Source organism: Neoarius graeffei, chromosome 10, assembly GCF_027579695.1.
Source record: "Neoarius graeffei isolate fNeoGra1 chromosome 10, fNeoGra1.pri, whole genome shotgun sequence".
Lineage (NCBI taxonomy): Eukaryota > Metazoa > Chordata > Actinopteri > Siluriformes > Ariidae > Neoarius > Neoarius graeffei.
The window spans coordinates 26,753,086-26,775,581 of NC_083578.1; the positions used below are offsets into that span (position 1 = coordinate 26,753,086).

General features: G+C 43.1%; 1 protein-coding gene across 2 annotated transcripts in view; it reads right to left on the minus strand.

Annotated features, from left to right (window-relative positions):
- dcp1a (decapping mRNA 1A) overlaps positions 1-22,496 on the minus strand; it is a 48,870-nt gene that overhangs the window by 16,880 nt on the left and 9,494 nt on the right. For both annotated transcript variants that reach the window (XM_060931675.1, XM_060931676.1), the window contains exons 4-6: positions 16,806-16,872; positions 16,098-16,227; positions 15,876-15,959 (exon numbers count right to left, since the gene is read on the minus strand). In XM_060931675.1, coding sequence (XP_060787658.1) covers positions 15,876-15,959; positions 16,098-16,227; positions 16,806-16,872 — 281 coding nt within the window. The remainder of the gene's footprint in view (positions 1-15,875; positions 15,960-16,097; positions 16,228-16,805; positions 16,873-22,496) is intronic.

Consider the following 22,496-nt stretch of genomic DNA (forward strand, 5'->3'; position numbering starts at 1 on the left):
TATGCAGACAACCTCCTTCTTTACATTTCCCACCCAGAAACTTCACTTCCTGCTGCAATTTCACTGCTTGGCCAGTTTGGGGAGTTCTCTGGTTATAGAGAGTGTGCACGTGACGTCACGAGGTCATGTGATATTCATTATCCGCCATTTTGGATGGCAAGGCCACGCATAGAACTTAGACGAACCCGTTCTAATTATCAAGTGTTTGGGAGTAGATCTTTCGAGAATGGTTATATCTTGTTCAGCATTTGGTGTAATCTTCTAATTCAATACTCCTAGTACATCTGTTAAGTTGATTTTCGGATTGAATGATAGCTGCATACTTAGAAACTAGACAATCTCTAACGTTTAAAATGGCTATGCCTAGCCCTACTACCCTGACCTAGTCTATGACTATTGCCGCTTTTCCACTACAAACGCGGCTGAGCCGTGCCGTGCTGAGTCGAGCTGAGCGGGGCTGTTGGAGTTGCATTTCGACTACAACCGCGCTGAACCGTGCTGGCTGGAAGTGGGTGGACACATTGGGTGGAGTTAGCGAAAGTGGGTGGACGTCACGTGATGTCGTTAAGCAGCGCAAACAGTGACATCAGTGACAGTGGCGGAACAAGTCAGAGCCGGGCCGGGGGCGGGGCAAATGACCGGGCCCTTTATTAAAGCTTATCATAACATCATTTTAGGCTACAAAATGTCCGCAACTGCGGTGTTTACCAATTTCAACACTACTGGGTGCAACTATGTTATTTAGTACATCAAGTCCTTCAAACGAACATGTAACTCAGAAACAAAAAACATTAGGATACTGTACATGGCTCATAATAAAACATCAATAGCCTATACTGCGCACATTATTTGAAGGGCATACGAATGAGCGCTCAGAGGTTGCAACGGTGACAGGAAGAGTCAGAAATAAAAGGAGGGCGGTGCAAACCTCACTGAATGCACTGTGTTTACCAATTTCAGCACTACGGGGTGCAACTATGTTATTTTGTACATTAAGTCCTTCAAACGAACATGTAACTCAGAAACAAAAAAACATTAGGTGACATACTGTACATGGCTCCAGGGCTTTGAACCGGTTCAAGGAACGAAAACGAAAACCGGGAACTTTTTCTATTTCACATGGAACAGAAACGAAACCAGAAACTTTATCATTTTTTATGTTCCGGAACAGAAACGCTCATTAAAAATAATGGTAACCGGTTAATACCGGTTTTTATTTCGTTCCTCAAAGTTTCCGTAGCCTACAAATAAAAAAGCCATTCTTCTCCTGCGCAAGTTTCTATGACTCGCTGGGGTTCACTTCCTGTGTGACGGTCGCTGACTGAATGGAGAGAGCGGGAAGGTGGACTGCTATCACGTCTCCATTACTGAGTGTCTGAGCAAAGAAGAGCCTGAACGATGCAACCTCCCTATTGGCTGTTTGTAAAAATGTATCAGTTGTTGCCCTTCCCACGGGAATCATCGCGGGCTCGAGAGACGTGACCTGCCGAGTTAGTTCGTTGGTAGCAGAACAAAATGTCTGGACACAAATCGGGTTTTCAGAAAAGGAAAGAAAATAAACGCAGGGTCGAAAATACAAAAAAGGAGGCAAAAAAAGCAAAACGAGTTTTAAGGTAGGACAAATGGTTACTTTTCTGAGGCAGCCCGCCGTGGCTGCAGGCCTTCAGTTGTGTCATTGAATGGTTACTTTTCTGAGGCAGCCCGCTGTGGCTGCCTGCAGGCTTATTTATTATAGCCCATTTAGTTAAAATAGTTGATATAAAATGTTTATAGTTATAGTTATGTGATGGTTGTCCTGATTTAGACTGGTGTTTTTTTTGTTTTTTGGGGGGGGGTTTGCGCGATGTTGCACCCGGGTCCAGATTAGGGCAGAACCGGCCCTGGCTACATTTCAGGTGTAGTTTGTTTTATGTATGTATGTACTTGCATAGATGTGTACTTGGTCTTCCAATATGGCGCCTAACAAAATCTCGCGGCGCGGTGACGTCATGCGGTAGCCCTCTATAGGGCCTGACTAGCCTTTGGTAACACACTAAACGAATTATCTTTCATTTTTGGCACTTTTTCTGTTTGTGTAGATGGGAAGACATACTGAGAATCCAAATCGCCAACATTTGAAATAATAATTATTTTGAATTATTTCTTGTCTTATTTAATGAAGGTTGTAATAGAATTAGCCTACATTTGGCTTAAGCTGGATGAGACAGAGACATAATTTTATAGCCATTTGTTAAACAGCTGACAGGGAACGTAATTAACCGTTCCGGGAACGGAATTTTTTTGTTCTAACCGGTTCGGGAACGTCTATTTACTGGTGGAACCCAAAACCGGAAACGTTAAAATTCCGTTTCTGTTCGGAACGAACCAATAGGAAAAAAATTCTGGTTCAAAGCCCTGCATGGCTCATAATAAAACATCAATAGCCTACTGCGCGCATTATTTGAAGGGCATACGACGAGCCTTGCGCTCCGCGAACTCGTCCACGATGCTCTGTATGTCACTGATTCAGTGAGCTTTTAAGCGGTAGTCTCACGACCCGAATAGTAAACAATAAACATGGAGGACATGGAGTCGTTAGTGTTGCTGGTCTTGGTGCTGTGGCTTGTTGTCACCGACAACAGATACTGGCAAGAGTGTATAGATGAGGCGAGGCGCATAAGGCTTCAGAAATTCTCATAATTCGTAATTATTATTCTTCCGGGTTTGCGGTGTTTACAGATCCCAGCGCGCTCGCGGGGCGTGTGTGGGCATGTGAGGACACTCCTCCTCACCAATCAGTGCACAGGGGAGTGTCTGCTCACGCCCCCACCCTCACTCGGCACGGCTTGGCTCGCTTCAGCCCCACTCCAAAACGGTGCGAGTTTTAGGGGCTAAGCAGGGCTGAAGCGAGCTGAGTCGTGCTGGTTTTTGGTAGTCGAAACGCGAGCCGTGTCGGGCTGAAGTGAGCTGAAGCGAGCTGAAGTGAGCTGAAAAAGGGTAGTGGAAAAGGGCCAAATGTTTTATCTTTTTGGCTCATATATGCCTTTGAAAGGCCAAACCATAGCAGGGATGGCGAAAACTAAAAAAAAAAAAAATCTTGACCGACCACCGAGCCTCATTAGCCGGTTAAAGTCAGTTAACCTATGAGTTTAAACAGGGATGCAAATGGCGGATGCGCTTTTTTCACAGCTGAATCGCGCAGATCCGTTTTTTTTTTTTAGGGGGGGCGTTGGAGTGTCTGAATAATTTCAGAGTAAATTCTGTATTACAATTACTAAATAAGCAAATGCCTTACAGTCCATGAAAAATAGGAAGTATGAGAAGAAAACAGTAAATCAGAAAGCTGCCCACGTTTTCGCGGAAGCTGCACAAACGTGCACAGCTTTCTGATTTCCTGTTTTTCAGACAAAAACATACAGATTTACAACCCTGTCATTATCTGGAACTGAGTTTAAATTTCGAACATTAAGATAAAACGTCCTGCATAGTCTCTTTATGATAAATGTCTTAATGCCACTTACCCGTGAGGTTATCAAGTAGACATTCTTCTTCCGTACCTTCCAGAGGTATAGTTGAGATACCCATCCCACAACAAAATATTTATAAGCTTCCAGCTCTTGTAAGCTTTGAGGGCTTTGCCAGTCTAACACGATTCATGAGAAAATTGTAAATGTCGTGGTAGGCCAGATTGGGCAAATCGCCGGCACCGCAGCTCCGAATTTCCCTGAACAAGGATTGCGGCAAGTTGTACGGATCTGCAATCCTCAACCTGGAACACTTTTCCACGTAACGCTGCCTCACGTCACCTTCAAGATGCTGAACAAACTTAGACAAGTAATCGCACGATGTAGATGGGGTATTTTCCAAATTTTCTTGGGGATTATTCCCTGGATCCATTACGCTTGCGCAAGGTAAACGATCCTGATGCCGTCCAATATGCCGGAGTGGGCGGAGTACACACGTGCAGGTCACGTGACTGCACATCCTCTATAAACTAAACCTACAAGAGAGTGAATTTTTTTCCACTTAATGAAAACGCATCAAAACTAGATTATTCAAACATACCACTTAAACTTGAAAAAGATTGTTTGACATATCTTGGAGTCTCCATAACAAAGAAATATAAACACGTTTTTCAAGAAAACTTTGTCAGGTGCCTTAATCAGGTCAAGCAAGACATAACAAAATGGTCTCCCTTGTCCCCGTCCCTGATAGGACGCATTAACTCGGTGAAGATGAAGATACTCCCTAGATTTCTTTATCTTTTCCAACGTATCCCTGTTTTTAGCCCCAAATCTTTTTTTTTTTTTAACTCTTTAGACTCCCTGATCTCTTCTTATATATGGAGAAATAAACAGCCCCGACTTTGCAAGGCATACCTGCAAGTGCAGTGGAGGTATGGCACTTCCCAATTTTCGTTTTTATTATTGGGCTAGTAACAGAGCTCTGATGCTCTGGAAGCATTTTCATCTTCATCCTAACCCCCCAGCTTGGATTTCCATTGAAGCCAACACTACCAAACACACATCTCTTCCTGCACTGTTGGGGGCAGCGCTTCCTTTACTTCCAGGATGAGGTAGCAATAGAATCGTACACCATTCCTTGAGAGTGTGGGCCCAATTTAGGAGATGCTTTGGGCTACAGCTGCATTCACTGTTAAGTCCTATTGCCCTTAACCACCTCTTCACCCCATCCTTACAGGATTCAACTTTCTCAGAATGGCACAGAAAAGGTATAACATCTACCCTGCCCACACTAGGGACTTTGTACCGATACGAAACTACTTTTGTGCCGCAACACCTGTCCACACTAGCAACTATACCGGTACTGTAACGGTATAACTGTATCGGTACAAAACCCACAAATGTATGGGTTTCGTACCGGTACAGTATCGGTACTGTAGCGCTTCGAGTAGTGTGGACAGATGAAGCAGCCCCGTATCGATACAAATATAATGCGCAAAGTCACACACCTCAATCGATGTCTTCGCTGAATAAAATAGTGAAGACCGGAGATTCGTTTGTTTCTTTCTCAACTGCCTCGCGCATTTTATACGATTCGACTGAATAAATGACCACCAGAAATACAGACTGTACATTGACAACAAAAAGCACACACACACACGTTGTTTCATCCGCCATATTCTCGGAAGGAAGTTACTCGGTAACCACGGAAACATTTCGCGCATGCGCATTTCAACTACCGTGAAAGAAAACCGCAAACATTTCTCGCTAGTGTGGACAGATGCACTAAACTGTACCGGTATACTTTGTATCGATACAGTTATACCACTATCGTACCGGTATAAGTGTGAACACAGCAATCATTTAGGGACCTGTTTAGTGGAAATTGTTTTGTCTCATTTGAAGGATTATCAGAAGCATATAATTTGCCACCTACCCACTTTTTCAGGTATTTGCAGGTCAGACATTATATAAAAAATTTAATACCTTCTTTCCCCTATATGCCTGCTGAAAATCCCATTGATAGTTTTCTCTCCCTTCAACCACTCGCTAAAGGGTCAATATCAGTTATCTACAATCTTATAATCAGGGCTAAAGCGAACCTCACTAAATAAGATTAAGTTAGCCTGGGAGCAAGACCTAAATATATTACTTCCTGAAGATACATGGGAAAGAATTTTAAGCCAAGTGCACTCTTCTTTGTGTGCGCGCCACTCTCTTCTTCAATTTAAGGTTGTACATAGAGCCCATATATCCAAAACGAAGTTGTCCAAAACGTACCCAGAACTCAGCCCCAACTGTGATAAATGTGGTAACTCTGAAGCAACATTGATTCATATGTTCTGGTTTTGCCCTAGTCTTGAAAAATTTTGGAGAGACGTTTTTGAAACATTGTCTGATACATTACAACATACATTTCAACCTGATCCACTTATAGCACTATTTGGTGTAATTGAAGAAGAGGGGCTTCCTAAAGCTAAGCGTAAAGCATTAGCCTTTGCGTCCCTGCTAGCCAGGCGTGCAATACTTCTCATTTGGAAGGGCAATGTCCTACCCACACACTCCCAATGGCTCAAAAGATCTTATTGCTTGTCTATCACTGGAAAAAATTAGACATTCACTACATGGCTCAGAGAGAAAAAAAAAAATTCTACAAGATCTGGGGATCACTTTTAGATTACTTTCACAACCCTGAAATCCTGATTGAACCATAGCTTTTTGCCTCTGACCCCTTGAGTGGTAATTAATCCTTGCCACTTCTTCCTTTTATGTCAATAACTGGCCATTTTTCAACGTTTCTTTAATGTCTTGTCCTCAAAGTCCCTTTATATTATTATTATTATTACTACTATATTTCTTTTTACTATTTTATTCTTTATTTTATTTCTATTTATTTACTCTAAGCTGAGAAGGGGAGGATGATGGGTGGAGGGAGGGATGTGGTAGTACTGGGGGATGAGAAGGGAAATGGTGGGAAGGGGTGGGATCATGGGCTTAACTGTAATAATACTGTACTGCTTATTTCAATGTCTTGGCTATGATTGTGTTCATTTTTTTTCAAAAATAATAAGAATTTTGAGAGAAAAACATGACCTTGCATGTTGTGACGGACTGTTTTGATCACTTGAGGGGATTCTGTTCAGTCTTAGGAATGTATCAAGCACAAAAACTGAAATCTGCTCCACTGATTTGGACAATTAACTGGCCATCAAAAAAATGTATGTCCTATTGTTTTGGGATAAAGAGTTGGCAGTGGGAGGGGTATTCAGTGAGAAGAGTAAAAAATTCCATTCCATAAAATGAGAAGAGTGAAAACCCCTCAAACTGCCATCTCTTAATCCCATCAAGGTCAAGTGATCAAAACTGTTTGTCACACTGAATAAGGTCATGTTTTTTCACACAATCCAACAGTTCTAAAACTGCTTTTTATAACATCTTCATTTATCTGGTATTTGACTCTATTCAGTGCGTCTTGAAATTAACTCTTGTACTATTTTACTCAGTTCAGAGCCACAACCAACTCTGTTACACAATTCTGTAAATTTGCTCCCACTCCAAACTTTACTCTTTAAACTCAAAATAGAGCGAAATGAACTATTTTTGCGCAAAATACTTTTAACTCTGGAAAAATTGCTCAGTCATTTTTCCTGTGTATGCACTATAGCGCACGCATATCAACCGATCTGCGCATAATAAACAGAAGAAATATTTACACTCACTTGAACTGATCTTTGGCTGGATTGAGTCAAAGTAAAAAAAAAAAAAAAACCCGCAGATCATCATCATCAGTGTCGCAGTTCAAGATTGAACTGAATTGAATTGCTGTCCTGAAATCAGCCGAAGCGCATAAAATCCACGTGCCATCTTGCAACAAGTTTTAACTCTAAATAGCTTAAACTATGTGACAGATTTTATCCTGTTTACGTTGGGCGTTCCCACCACGAAAGAGAAACCGATCGAGTGAAAGTGATCATCATGCCGTATCATGTGAACAGTCCTTTATGAAGGCATAAGTGCACACTCAGCGCTCCGACTCTGGTGTGACTGAGTAAGGTGACAAGTTTTGTTTCATTTAATTTGGGTAATTTAAAAAACTAAATATTTGGCAGTGAGCACATAGGAAAGTGTAGAGTGTGTCAATATGTTTATCATGCCTGTACAATAAAAAAAACTCGAAGATCTTTATCTAAATACATGACCTACTCATTCTAAACCTGCCGAACTTCACCGGCGAAGCTCTCGACCCCAGAGGATTAACACCTGAGAATGTGAGTCCTGGAGATGAAGTTGTTCATGTCCAGTGATCTTGCTGGCCTGGTTGATTATTTGTGCCAGTTTGTTCTTTTGTTTCACCATCATGGTATGGAAACCTCTCAAATGTTATATGTAAGGACACTCTCAGTGATTTGTAGACCATGGACAGGGTGCGCTGGCTGGTGTTGAAACTCCTCAGTTTCCTGACAAGAGCAAGGCGCCGTCTTCCTTTTTTGTAGATATAACTGATATTGTCCTGACAGGCGAGTTGATTATCCATTATTGTTCCTCGGTATTCGAGTGAGTGACCTGCTCCACTTCCTTGCTCTTCATGCCGATTGGTGTAAAGGTGAGCGTGGAGCCTGTGCCACCTCCTCTCCTACTACCTCCCAGCCACAGCTGCTTAGTCTTAGTAACATCAAGATGCAAAAAGCTGCTGTTGAACCAGGAAGCAAGGGTATTAATTAATATATTGGCAGTAGGAGGTGCTGTTTGTATCCTGCAGGCAGGCGACTAGGACCAGATCATCTGCATATTGAATGAGGGAGAGGTCACTACTATTGTGCTGTACTTTCTTTGTGTATATGGAGAAAAGTAAGGGAGATAAGATGCATCCTTGAGGAACACCTGTATTCAGGACAAGTGCATCAGAGAGGATGTTGTTGACACGAACTCGCTGAGGTCAGTCTCTCAAGAATTCCCTGACCAGGAGGACCAGACTGCTGCTGACATTCAGGTCACACAAGCACTTCAGGAAGAGATGGGGCTGGACTGTGTTGAAGGCTGAGGAGAAATCCATAAAATAGGATACGGACAGGAGTGTTGATTTTGTCTTTGTCTAGATGACTGTGGAATCCTCAACACCTTGATAAGCAAACTGCATGGGGTCCAGTGATTCAGCTACTCGAGATGGTAGTTCATCACATACAAGATGCTCCATACATTTGCTAAGAAGAGGTGTGAGAGCAATGGATCTGAAATCATTATTGGATTTGGCATGAGGGGGTTTTGGTACAGGTATAATGGTTGCTGCCTTCCAGGCCTGGGGGTAAAACTTTGAATTCAGGAATAGCTGGAACACTTGGGTGACAATAGGTCCCAGTTGGGTCACACATTCCTTTAAAACTCTCCCCTTGAGTCCACCTGGGCCAGAGGCCTTGTGAGGGTTAACCCTTTCCTCCTGGATAATCATTGGGCATGAGATCAGTCCAGTGCAGACAGCGTCACGCTCATCCCTGAAGTCCCTACTGCCAAATCAGGAATAGAATGAGTTCAGGTTGTTTGAAAGATTGAGGAGGTCCTTACACAAAGCAGCTGGTCTCTGCTGCCTGCCCATCATTTTATTCAGTCCCCTCCAGCATGGTGGTGTAAGTGGTTAGCACTGTCACCTCACAGCAAGAAGGTTCTGGGTTCGAGCCCAGTGGCCGACGGGGGCCTTTCTGTGTGGAGTTTGCCTGTTCTCCCCGTGTCTGTGCGGGTTTCCTCTGGGTGCTCCAGTTCCCCCCCCCCACACACACAGTCCAAAGATATGCAGGTTAGGTTAACATGGGATGGCCTTGGACTGAAGTGCCCAAGAGTGGCAGCGCGCACACATGCAGTGACTTTGCTCTCCTATGATGAACTAAATTTTTGTTGTACATTGACAAAGGTATTCTTCTTCTTCCATGCATCTCACATTACCAGCCCTCAGTTTCTTCTCAACCTTGTCCTTATAATCTGTCCAAGCTTTTTTTGATCAAGCGTCTTATTTCCTTATTCAGCGCTTTCATTTTTTGCAAATCACCCTGAAGAAAGTAGTTTTTCTTCAGGTTTAGATGTTTTAGGTAGAATTAATTACGGAGAGGAGGAGGAAATTAATAGAACACGTGCTGAGAATGCCACCAGAACGACTACCCAAGACAGTGATTAGCTGGCAAGCAGAGGGGAAAAGAGGCCGACCCAAGATGACATGGAGGTAAATGTACAGAAAAGATCTGGAGACTGTGTGCACTGATGCAATGCGAGCTGAGACTGTAGCACAAGACTGGAAGAAGTGGAGTCTACTTGTTGCCCTATGTGCAGAACAGCACGGGAAGAACCGAGTCTAAGACTACGTTCAGACTGCACCCTGAAACGACCCATATCCGATTTTTTTGCCCATATGCGACCTGTATCCGATTTGTTATTGACAATCTGAATGACACAGATCCGATTTTTTCACATGCGACCCAGGCCGCTTGGATGTGTGGTCCTAATTCCAATGCATATCCGTTTTCACATGCGACTGCAGTCTGACCGGACAGGTTGCATTCATGCGACCTACACGTCATCAACAAGAGACAAACGTCACTATTCTGTGTTGGCTAATCCCGCCTCTTTGGTGGAAAACAACAACATTTGTACAGTTTTCAGAATTTAAATAGACTTTTATAGAATTGATCAAGCTAATGGTGGATTTGGTAGGGACCTGGATGTTAAGTCATCCTGTATTACGAGATTATAAGATTGTTCTGGAAATTTCCAGTAATTTGACACCTTCGGTCTCATTACTCTGCTGCCCACATTAATCAGATTATTGTGTGAGTTCCGCTGCCGCCACAAAAACCACATCGCCAGGTCTCGCCTCATTTCCATGCTTTACTTGCAAACTTGGAGTGCGCTTTTTTTTGTGTTTACGTATTACGTAGATGTGCTTATTACGTGTCAATTTGCGCATGCGGGACACTTTTGGGTCGTTTTCCGTTCATACTGGAGATCGCATACAAGTCTCATATAATTGGTAATGTGAACGGCCTAACAAAAAAATTGGATTTCACAACAAATCGGATATGGGTCGTTTCAGGTTGCAGTCTGAACGTAGTGCAAGTAAGATGATGTTTGAGCTCCTTATTAACCCATGGTTTATTATTTGGCTCAATTTTAATTTCTTTTGATTCAATTACAGAATCTACACAAAAAGTTGACGCAACTAGTAACAGTGTCATTTAATAGTTCATAATTATTTAGGCAATCCTGGTTCCCGGTAAATACAGTAAATCCCACTCGGTAGACTCAAAGCAGCCCCTCAGCTTACCCACAGAGCTGTGTGTCCAGGCTTGACAGTGGACCTTCTTTAATGTCTGACGGTACCTCGGTAAAGCCTCGGTCACAACCAGCCGTACGTGCTCCTACGGCCGGTCTATGTGCAAAAAACGCAAGAAACGCACGGAGGGCGTGCGTGTGACGTGCTGATTTTCGAGCCATAGACTGGCCGCAGAGGTTCTTGGTCATGTCAAACAAACTCTACGGACGCTTACGTTTTTTTCAGGTTGCAAGACAAACTTGCACCCAATGTGCGTCTTTCTCCATGAACAAAAAAAAAAAAGCAGCGATTTGGGAAACACCAAAAATCGCACGGTCAAAAAAATCGTACGTCCGGTTGTGACCTAGGCTTAAAGGAACAGTCCACCGTACTTCCATAATGAAATATGCTCTTATCTGAATCGAGACGAGCTGCTCCGTACCTCTCCGAGCTTTGCGCGACCTCCCAGTCAGTCAGACGCAGTCAGACGCGCTGTCACTCCTGTTAGCAATGTAGCTAGGCTCAGCATGACCAATGGTATTTTTTGGGGCTGTAGTTAGATGCGACCAAACTCTTCCACGTTTTTCCTGTTTACATAGGTTAATATGACCAGTGATATGAAACAAGTTCAGTTACACAAATTGAAACGTAGCGATTTTCTATGCTATGGAAAGTCCGCACTATAATGACAGGCGTACTAACACCTTCTGCGCGCTTCGGCAACGCATTGATATCTGAGCTCCGTATCAATGCGCTGCCGAAGCGCGCAGAAGGTGTTAGTACGCCTGTCATTATAGTGCGGACTTTCCATAGCATAGAAAATCGCTACGTTTCAATTTGTGTAACTGAACTTGTTTCATATCACTGGTCATATAAACCTATGTAAACAGGAAAAACGTGGAAGAGTTTGGTCGCATCTAACTACAGCCCCAAAAAATACCATTGGCCATGCTGAGCCTAGCTACATTGCTAACAGGAGTGACAGCGCGTCTGACTGCGTCTGACTGACTGGGAGGTCGCGCAAAGCTCGGAGAGGTACGGAGCAGCTCGTCTCAATTCAGATAAGAGCATATTTCATTATGGAAGTACGGTGGACTGTTCCTTTAAGAAGCGAGTTTGATCCGACTGTCCCAGAGGCCAAAGCACACATCTAAAGTTTTATCTAATCTTGTCAGGCATTGTCATGCACTGTTCCAGGTTTGGCAAGAGTAGAGAAACATCTGTTAAAATCTCCAAGAAGGAAGACGGGGTTGTCAGCAGAATGATGCAGCACCTTGTTATAACTCACGGCTATGCGCTCTGCTGCAAGTGTGTAATCCGGCCCAGGCACGTACACCAGAATTGTTCTCTGTTCAAACTCATGAGGCAGATAATGCGGTCTAAATGAGACAGTCCATAGCGAGTGGTGCATTCGGTGTTGCGTACCGTAATGTTTGTTGCCCAGCTGGAGTTTACAAGCATACACAGACCACCTCTGATCCTTTTCACTGTCCGTGCTGTGTCCCAGTCATAGCGAAGGTACCACAGGATTAGTCAGGTCAGCTGGTCATTTCCCTCTGACCTCTCACACACACACGCACGCGCGCACCCACCTGCTGTTCAATGGATTTTTTTTTTTTAAACCATTCTGTGTAAACTGCAGACTGCTGTTTGAAAATTCCAAGAGCTCAGCAGTTTCTGAAACACTCAATACAGCCTGTCAGGCACCAACAACCACGCTATACAGTCACTGAGATTAAATTTCCCCCATTCTGATATTTGACATCAACATTAAAAGCTCTTGACCTGTATCTGCATGATTTTGTGCGCTGCTGCCACATGATTGGCTGGTTAGATAATTCAGGGTATCTGCACATTTCTGATAACCAAAAATAATACTTTTTAAGGCCATTTTAAGACCTGTGAGAATAAAAAATAAGACCACTACCGCGGGGAAAAAATATTTTTAAAAATCAGACTCTAGGCTATTATGGTCAAAGCATATTTATATTTTAATCAGTGCATCTCCAGTTTACGAACAGAATCTTGTCTTTCCCGCAAGTAAACAATTTTGCATATTCAGAATCAGGGAACATTTCCCTGAAGACGGTGCCCACGTCTTCGTTCGAATTGTAGGAGTGGTGTCGGTCAATCGTTTGCAGAACCCACAGTATTTCAGCCTTAAGTGTAGCGGTTGAGGCGAAAGCACCGAAGGCACTTGTGCTGGGAGAAGTAGGCACTGAAGGGAAAGTGGGCTTTGTGCTAACGTTTGCAACCGGTGCTGCAAACACCTGCATGGGAACTGTTGTTACCTGACTGGCGGCAAAGCATTTATGCTTTTCCCCTTTCATGTGAGCGTCAAGGGCAGTAGAGCCCATTGCTCCCAACTTTGTCTTTCTTGCAGAGTTTACACCGAGCTTCATTTTCGGATGTTGCTTTTGACAACCAACCGCTATATTTCTGGTCCTCAAGCCACTTGTCCTTAAACTTACACTTCCCCATCCTACATATCTGCCACGCTAAAGAAACCACTTCTTCGTCTTTTCCCACAACACTATAAGGAAAACACTGCCCCCTAAGTGTTGTGTGACGCCTGTACTTTTAGGTACAGAGCGGTCTTTTTGCCATCTTCTTGTTACACATTGACGTGCACTGTTTGAACAACGTTAGCACTGAAAAAAAAAAAAATGTACAAACATACATTTTTGTGCCCCGATGAAATTTAATGCCACCCATATGAAAATTAATGCCACACTTCGAAATATTAGCAAAATATAAGGCTATTTAAGGCCTTAAACGCCATATACTGTATATCAGACTTTTTCAAACTTTTTAAGGATCCGCGGACACCCTGTAATTACAGGTGTACGGGTAGAAAACTAAGTAACACAAAGTCAAAACTACAACTGTTGCACTCAGTCAAAATCTTCACAATTCATCCTTCGCAAAAAAGGAGTGTGAAGAACTTCGAGCTTAGTGTACAAATCCTGTTGACTTAAAAAAAAAGTATAAAAAGCATGTATAAAAAAAGTAGAAATCTTATCAAATTCAACAGCTTAAGCCATTAAGATTAAAGTGAACAGATTTTGCTTCTTTTTCCAGTACATGGAAACATTAACATACTTATTACAAATGATACAGAGGACAAATCTCATCTCATCTCATTATCTCTAGCCGCTTTATCCTGTTCTACAGGGTCGCAGGCAAGCTGGAGCCTATCCCAGCTGACTACGGGTGAGAGGTGGGGTACACCTTGGACAAGTCGCCAGGTCATCACAGGGCTGACACAGACACAGACAACCATTCACACCTATGGTCAATTTAGAGTCACCAGTTAACCTAACCTGCATGTCTTTGGACTGTGGGGGAAACCGGAGCACCCGGAGGAAACCCACGCGGACACAGGGAGAACATGCAAACTCCGCACAGAAAGGCCCTCGCCGGCCACAGGGCTCGAACCCGGACCTTCTTGCTGTGCGGCGACAGCGCTAACCACTACACCACCGTGACGCCTCCCAGAGGACAAATTAGGTTTAAAAAAAAAAAAAGTAGCAGAAAAAAAAAAAAAGTGCTCATGAAATGGATTAGGAGGCGTGATTTTTGTACGTTGATGCATTTCCTTTTGAAACAGGACATCATGTGATGAGTGAAGTCATACATGTTTGAATGAAAACCAAGATTTTGGAGGTAGAATGTGAAAACACACTTTTGCGAGTGCAGATGAGGCATCAAAATTTTTCACCTTGATAAATTAAAATTTAAATAAGAATATTGACAATGTAGTTTAATGTATACTGGCTGATTTCTGCCGACAATGCCAAGAAAAAACATGCATTGATTTCATGGGCTCTTAAAGATTACCATAAGGTCTAAATTGTACCCATTTACTTGATTTGTTCATTATACCATTTTGTGTGCAATCATGTACTTTTGTAGTTTCTGCAATCAGTAAAAAATGAAATAATTTCTATTGCATTTAACCCCCTGGGGTCTGAGGGTATTTTCTGGCACTCTAATGATTTTGGTATGCTCCGATTTTGTCGTCAATTTCAACAAACCCTAGCAGTATTTTCAAAGTCATAAATTTTTGTATTCAGCAAAGGTTCAGCTACAATAATATCCATGTAGTATGTTATGATTGTACTTAAAAAAAAAAGTTGTAAAAAGCAGTTTTAGAACTGTGCTGGAATGTGTGAAAAAACATGACCTTACCCATTGTGATGGGTTTTGATCACTTGAGGTGATTCTGTTCAGTCTTAGGAATGCATCAAGCACAAAAACTTAATTCTGCTCCACTGATTTGGACAATTAACTGGCCACCAAAAAATTTATGTCCTATTGTTTTAGGATAAAGGGTTGGCAGTGGGAGAAGTATTCAATGAGAAGAGTAAAAAATTCCATTCCATTCAATGAGAAGAGTGAAAACCCCTCCCACTGCCATCTCTTATTCCCATCAGGTCAAGTTATCAAAAGGTTCGTCACCATGGGTAAGGTAATGCTTTTTCACACATTCCAACAGTTCTAAAACTGTTTTTTTACAACATCTTCATTTATCTGGTATTTGACTATTCAGTGTGTCTTGAAATTAACTCTTGCACTATTTTACTCGGCGGCAGGGTGGTGTAGTGGTTAGCGCTGTCGCCTCATAGCAAGAAGGTCCGGGTTCGAGCCCCGTGGCCGGCGAGGGCCTTTCTGTTCGGAGTTTGCATGTTCTCCCCGTGTCCGCGTGGGTTTCCTCCGGGTGCTCCGGTTTCCCCCACAGTCCAAAGACATGCAGGTTAGGTTAACTGGTGACTCTAAATTGACCGTAGGTGTGAATGAGAGTGTGAATGGTTGTCTGTGTCTATGTGTCAGCCCTGTGATGACCTGGCGACTTGTCCAGGGTGTACCCCGCCTTTCGCCCGTAGTCAGCTGGGATAGGCTCCAGCTTGCCTGCGACCCTGTAGAACAGGATAAAGCGGCTACAGATAATGAGATGAGATGCTTGTGTGATAAAAACTTAAAGATGTATCCAAATACATGACCTACTCATTCTAAACCTGCCGAGCTTTGCCGGCAAAGCGCTCAACCCCAGAGAGTTAGCTGGTTGTCTTTTAGGAAAAAAAATTTAAAATGTTAAAAAGAAAGAAAAGGTAGTGGGTGTGTGACTACAGCAGTACCTTCTCCTGCTGGGCAGCAATAACTGTGGGCTTCATGCTCTCTACTTTAACTGGGTCTGGAGCTGGAGTGATGTCTGTGTTTACCTGTGAATCGGTATCGTTAGACTGACTCTATACAGACACACACACACAGACAGATACAAGTGTGTGTTAGCCAATCTAGCCGTTCAAACTCGACGAGAAAATGAGCAAATCAGGTGCGAGAGTGATTTGCAGCCTTACCCTGTGGTACTCTTCTTTGGCTTTGCTCAGCAGCTCCAAGATATCCATGGGTCTCGTCTCAACACAACCATTTGTTCGGCCTCGGTCTGGAGAAGCCTGCTGAGCCCTCAATGTCTCCTGCTTCACGATTCTAAAATACACACCGACACACAGAGCAAAATCTGAAAGTGAAACTGCACGACACTACTGAGATTTTGTTTTTGGAATCAATTGCACATTTTGCCCATTAGATGGCAGCGGTGGACTGATGAACAGTTTCATTCGCTAAGATACAGACAAATGCCGGGCTATAATAGAAATGCCAGGATTAAAAATAAACAAAAAATTATTATGACTATCAAAGAATGTGATAATATAAAATTACCATCAGACAACAGTATGCACTTAAAATTAGCACTTATCCTCAGTGAGGTTTCAAAACTAACTCTCTCTGTGTTTATCTGATTGCAGAATAAGCACCTCCTTCGACCCAGATGGTCCATCTGAGTTAACCTGGTCACTATGGTAACAAGCACCCATGGCAACAAGTTCAGCTTGTTGCTAGGCTCCCATGAGGGTTCCTCAGTGTGCGGTCGGCAACTGCTCTTACGCAGCACCCAGCAGACTGCAGTGCACGTTGTGCTCGATCAATTGAAAGTTTTACTCTTATGCAAGCCATTAAAAAAAAATTTAAATAAAAATTGCAGCTCATGAATCTTTGACACTTACTGGACCATCAGCTGGGCTATGCGCTGACAGTCGGCCTTGTCGTAGAACCAGATACTATAGATTCCCACTGGGGGGGAAAAAAAAGATATAGATTCAATTACATGTGTGTCTATATAGCATCTACATCATCTCACGTCCCTTCATTTGTATTACGTTAACTTAACTGCAGTGTGTATGTGAGAGTATGCATCCTGAAGCTTTGTCTTACACTCCGATAACCCCTCCAAAAGTAACCCCTTCCTATTTCCGCTCTGATAGTCAGATAAGAAAGGAATTCCGTTCTGCCTTCTTTCACGCCGGCATATTCACCTTACACGTGCTGCACACAATCTTAACACGCTCTCTGTGGAAGCCTTGGGGACTTTGTCTCGTTCTCTCAGCCCCTACTCCTCCGTCTTCGGTCTCCCTCCAGAGCTTTCTCTACAGCTACACACAAATCAGGAGAGACACAGCTAAATGTTGTGCCACTCTCCAGACCTTTGTTCAACACCTTTTTTTAAATAAGCCTGTAATTCCTGATTTAGATCCGAGCTTGATCAGAGTGTGCTGAGCGACAGATTAGATCAAGAGCGAAGCTGATGAAACGAGACATCGCGAGGAACTTTCGAACGTTTTGAAGGACATGGTGCACTGGAGGAAGAATGGAGCTCGCCAGAGGTGACAACCGTGAGAGGATGCTTCTGCTTGGTTTGGCCTCGAACCCCAATCACGAACTTCATGACATCCGGCGCAAGGGGAAGATCGTCTTTCAGAAGACGCTTGGACGATGTTTAAACGGTACTAACAGAGGTAAGGCTTTTGGGCATCACTTCTTAAATCGACAGAATTATCTTCAAAATGTGAGAAACAACCGTCATAAACCCATACTTAACCCGAGAAATGAATCATTAGTACTTTTTCAACATTCGGTGCTAAAAACAAGACTCTGCGTAATTTAAAGTGGCAGGTTTATTTGTTACAACATGTGCCTGGAGAGTATAGGCTTTGCAGCGAGGATTAAACTCTACACTTTGTGTGCAGATTTCGCTAAATATCATTCCTAGATAATACACGCTTAATAACGTCACTCCCATAGCTATAACCAGCTTAAAAAGCGACAACACAAATGACAGAAGTAGTTAAACCACTCTCCGTCTTCCTATGGTCTGGAAGCTCTCATGATTGACCTCACCATTTCAGGTTATTCCAGGAAAACGAACAGCACAGGGGCCTGGGACGTGATCTAGAGCGCGCATGTACATTCACAGACAGCAGCAGTGACCCTCATTCCTCATGAAGAATAAATTCCTTTTACTTTCAGTCAAACGTGTTCCTTTTCATAATACAGAGGTGCACTAACTAGAACCCAATCTCATGTTCAGCAAACGTTTCAGGTAGCTGAGGATTTAGTTTTTGATTTTATTCCTAAAATTAAGCCAATATATTGTGGTGCTAGTAAAACAGGACACCCTGCTACACGAGCTTCAAATTCACAAGCTTCTGATCTCGGCACATACAACCCCGATTCCAAAAAAGTTGGGACAAAGTACAAATTGTAAATAAAAACGGAATGCAATAATTTACAAATCTCAAAAACTGATATTGTATTCACAATAGAACATAGACAACATATCAAATGTCGAAAGTGAGACATTTTGAAATTTCATGACAGCAGCACATCTCAAAAAAGTTGGGACAGGGGCAATAAGAAGCTGGAAAAGTTAAAGGTAGAAAAAAGGAACAGCTGGAGGACCAAACTGCAACTCATTAGGTCAATTGGCAATAGGTCATTAACATGACTGGGTATAAAAAGAGCATCTTGGAGTGGCAGCGGCTCTCAGAAGTAAAGATGGGAAGAGGATCACCAATCCCCCTAATTCTGCGCCGACAAATAGTGGAGCAATATCAGAAAGGAGTTCGACAGTGTAAAATTGCAAAGAGTTTGAACATATCATCATCATCTACAGTGCATAATATCATCAAAAGATTCAGAGAATCTGGAAGAATCTGTGCGTAAGGGTCAAGGCCGGAAAACCATACTGGGTGCCCATGATCCTCGGGCCCTTAGACGGCACTGCATCACATACAGGCATGCTTCTGTATTGGAAATCACAAAATGGGCTCAGGAATATTTCCAGAGAACATTATCTGTGAACACAATTCACCGTGCCATCCGCCGCTGCCAGCTAAAACTCTATAGTTCAAAGAAGAAGCCGTATCTAAACATGATCCAGAAGCGCAGACGTCTTCTCTGGGCCAAGGCTCATTTAAAATGGACTGTGGCAAAGTGGAAAACTGTTCTGTGGTCAGACGAATCAAAATTTGAAGTTCTTTATGGAAAATCAGGGACGCCGTGTCATTCGGACTAAAGAGGAGAAGGACGACCCGAGTTGTTATCAGCGCTCAGTTCAGAAGCCTGCATCTCTGATGGTATGGGGTTGCATTAGTGCGTGTGGCATGGGCAGCTTACACATCTGGAAAGACACCAATGCTGAAAGATACATCCAGGTTCTAGAGCAACATATGCTCCCATCCAGACGACGTCTCTTTCAGGGAAGACCTTGCATTTTCCAACATGACAATGCCAAACCACATACTGCATCAATTACAGCATCATGGCTGCGTAGAAGGTGGTTCCGGGTACTGAACTGGCCAGCCTGCAGTCCAGATCTTTCACCCATAGAAAACATTTGGCGCATCATAAAACGGAAGATACGACAAAAAAGACCTAAGACAGTTGAGCAACTAGAATCCTACATTAGACAAGAATGGGTTAACATTCCTATCCCTAAACTTGAGCAACTTGTCTCCTCAGTCCCCAGACGTTTACAGACTGTTGTAAAGAGAAAAGGGGATGTCTCACAGTGGGAAACATGGCCTTGTCCCAACTTTTTTGAGATGTGTTGTTGTCATGAAATTTAAAATCACCTAATTTTTCTCTTTAAATGATACATTTTCTCAGTTTAAACATTTGATATGTCATCTATGTTCTATTCTGAATAAAATATGGAATTTTGAAACTTCCACATCATTGCATTCCGTTTTTATTTACAATTTGTACTTTGTCCCAACTTTTTTGGACTCGGGGTTGTATAATCTACAAAAAAAAAAACAAAAAAAAAACCAAAAACATACAAACGGTTCTCTACTCTCCAAGCTGATCAACGCCAAATCTATTCTTTTAACCTCCTGGACTGAGATGTGATAAAAAAAATATTTCAACACAGTGATCAAATCACAGCTTTTGGAGGAGAAAACAGAACTATGAGAAAAGAATGATTATTTGAGGAGAAAGCCATGGCCTAATGTTTAGAGAAGCAGCTTTGGGACCAAAAGGTTGCCAGTTCAATTCCCTGGACCAGCAGGAATAGCTGAAGTGCCCTTGAGCAAGGCATCTAACCCCCAACTGCTCACGGTATGTTGCTTCAGATAAGAGCGTCTGCTAAATACCATTAATGTCATGTAATATAATGAAACTGAACCCCTCAGTTGCGTGAAGTTGATATTTAGGAAAAATTTAGAGAGATTTCTGATCATCTGACAATCTTGGAAATTTTAAAATGGTTCCTTCCTTTGATGAAAATCAATTAAAAAAAAAAAATCATGAGTCAGGATTCCTTCTAAGAAGCTGAAACTGCATCCAAAAGGCTCCCCCCCCCCAGTGTAAAGGGTTCACCCGTATTTGGTAGGGAATTTAAAAGTCTCAGCGCAGATGATAAATCTATTTTTGTAAAAGATAATGTTTCTATTGTGTTGCATGTTATTGCACTGCTCTCTCTGGCACACGATATGAATCATTACCGGTCTACACGCTGTAAATATCATGTCTTCATATTACAAGGCGGTCATCATCCATTAGTCACGTTTATGAGGAAAACAACAAAAGCAAATTGAATTTAATATCGATTTCCTAAAAGCTCTTTGCAGTAGATGGGCTCATACCCTTGCTGTTTAGACGCGAGATGGAACTCTAACTCAAGAAAAGGGGTTCCCCCCCCCTTTATTTCACATAATATTGACTGACAAGGTCATATTTTCTATTTAAAAACTACTTGGATTCAAATGTTCAAAACTGATTTTTTTTTTTAAAGATATTTTTTTGGGCTTTTTGCACCTCTATTGGATAGGACAGTGTAGAGACAGGAAACGAGCGGGAGAGAGAGAGACGGGAAGGGATCGGGAAATGACCTCGGGCCAGAATCGAACCCGGGTCGCCCGCATTCATGGTATGGCGCCTTAACCACCTGAGCCACGACGCCCCCAAAACTGATTTTTAAAATAATTCAAAATTAAGCGCCCCCCCGTATTACAATGGATAAATGATGCTGCAGTCATGGACTCAACTTCTTATAAGTGACGGCTCAACTCACAGATCAGCCAAAAACATTAAAACCACCTGCCTAATATTGTGTAGGTCGCCCTTGTGCCTCCAAAACAGGTCTGGCCCATCAAGCCATAGACTCCACAAGACCTCTGAAGGTATGCTGTGGTATCTGACACCAAGACTTGAGCAGTAGATCCTTTAAGTCCTATCAGTTGCGAGGTAGGGCCTTCATGGATCTGTCTTGTTCGTCCAGCACATTTCTCAGATGATCAATCAGACGGAAATTTGGAGAATCTGGAGGCTGAAGGCCAATTTATGCTGACAACGCAGTCCTCGCAGATGGCGTCTGCATAGCCCCCCCCCCTTCGCAGACGCTCTGCGCGCACCTCCCAAAAATTGTGACCACCGCAGAAGCCTCGCAGACAAGAGGGCTCTGATTGGTCCACTCTACATCCGCTGTACATGCACTTCCGCTTCCCTACTTTCCCGGTTTGTTTTGTTTTCACGACCGGCATTTTTAAAAACACGAGCGAAGATGGAGCAGCACGAAGAGCGGTTGATCGAGGAAGTACATACATCTATACGACTCCAGTTCTAGTCATTATAAGTAACCGGAGGATAAACACTCCACTAACCACACCCACCAACTACTCCTAGCGATTTCGCGGCCCCTTGCGTTGTGGCGGTGAATAACATCGCGCACGCCTATTACTCCCCGCTCAACGATAAATCACAACTGTCTGCGAAAAGCTATCTGCGAAAGCCTTGTCGCAAGAGCATGCAGAGGCCCTGAGTCAACATGAACTTTTTATCATGTTCCTCAAACCACTTCTGAACACTTTTGCAGTGTTCTGCAGGGTGCATTATTCTGCTGAACGAGGCCACTGCCATTAGGGAATATCGTTGCCATGAAGGTGTACTTGGTCTACAATGTTCAGGTAGGTGGTACGTGTCAAAGTAACATCCACAAGAAGCAGCAGCAGCCGCCAAGAAGCCTTTGTCACACGTACACTCAAGCACACAGTGAAATTCTTCCTCTGCATTTAACCCATCTGAAGCAGTGAACACACATAGCTATGCTACAGTGCCCAGGGAACAGTTGTGGGTTAGAAGCCCTTGCTCAAGGGCACTTCAGCCCAACCTCAGGCAATGGCTGCCCCATGTTTACCTAACTGCATGTCTTTGGACTGTGGGGGAAACCCACACAGACTCCACCCAGACAGATCCCAGTCAGCCACTGGGCTTGAACCCAGAACCTTCTTGCTGTGAGGCGACAGTGCTAACCACTACATGAATGTCAGGACCCAAGGATTCCCAGCAGAACATCTTCCCATAGGGCATCTTGGTGTCCATCTCTTCCCCAGGTAAGCGATGCACACGGCACCTTT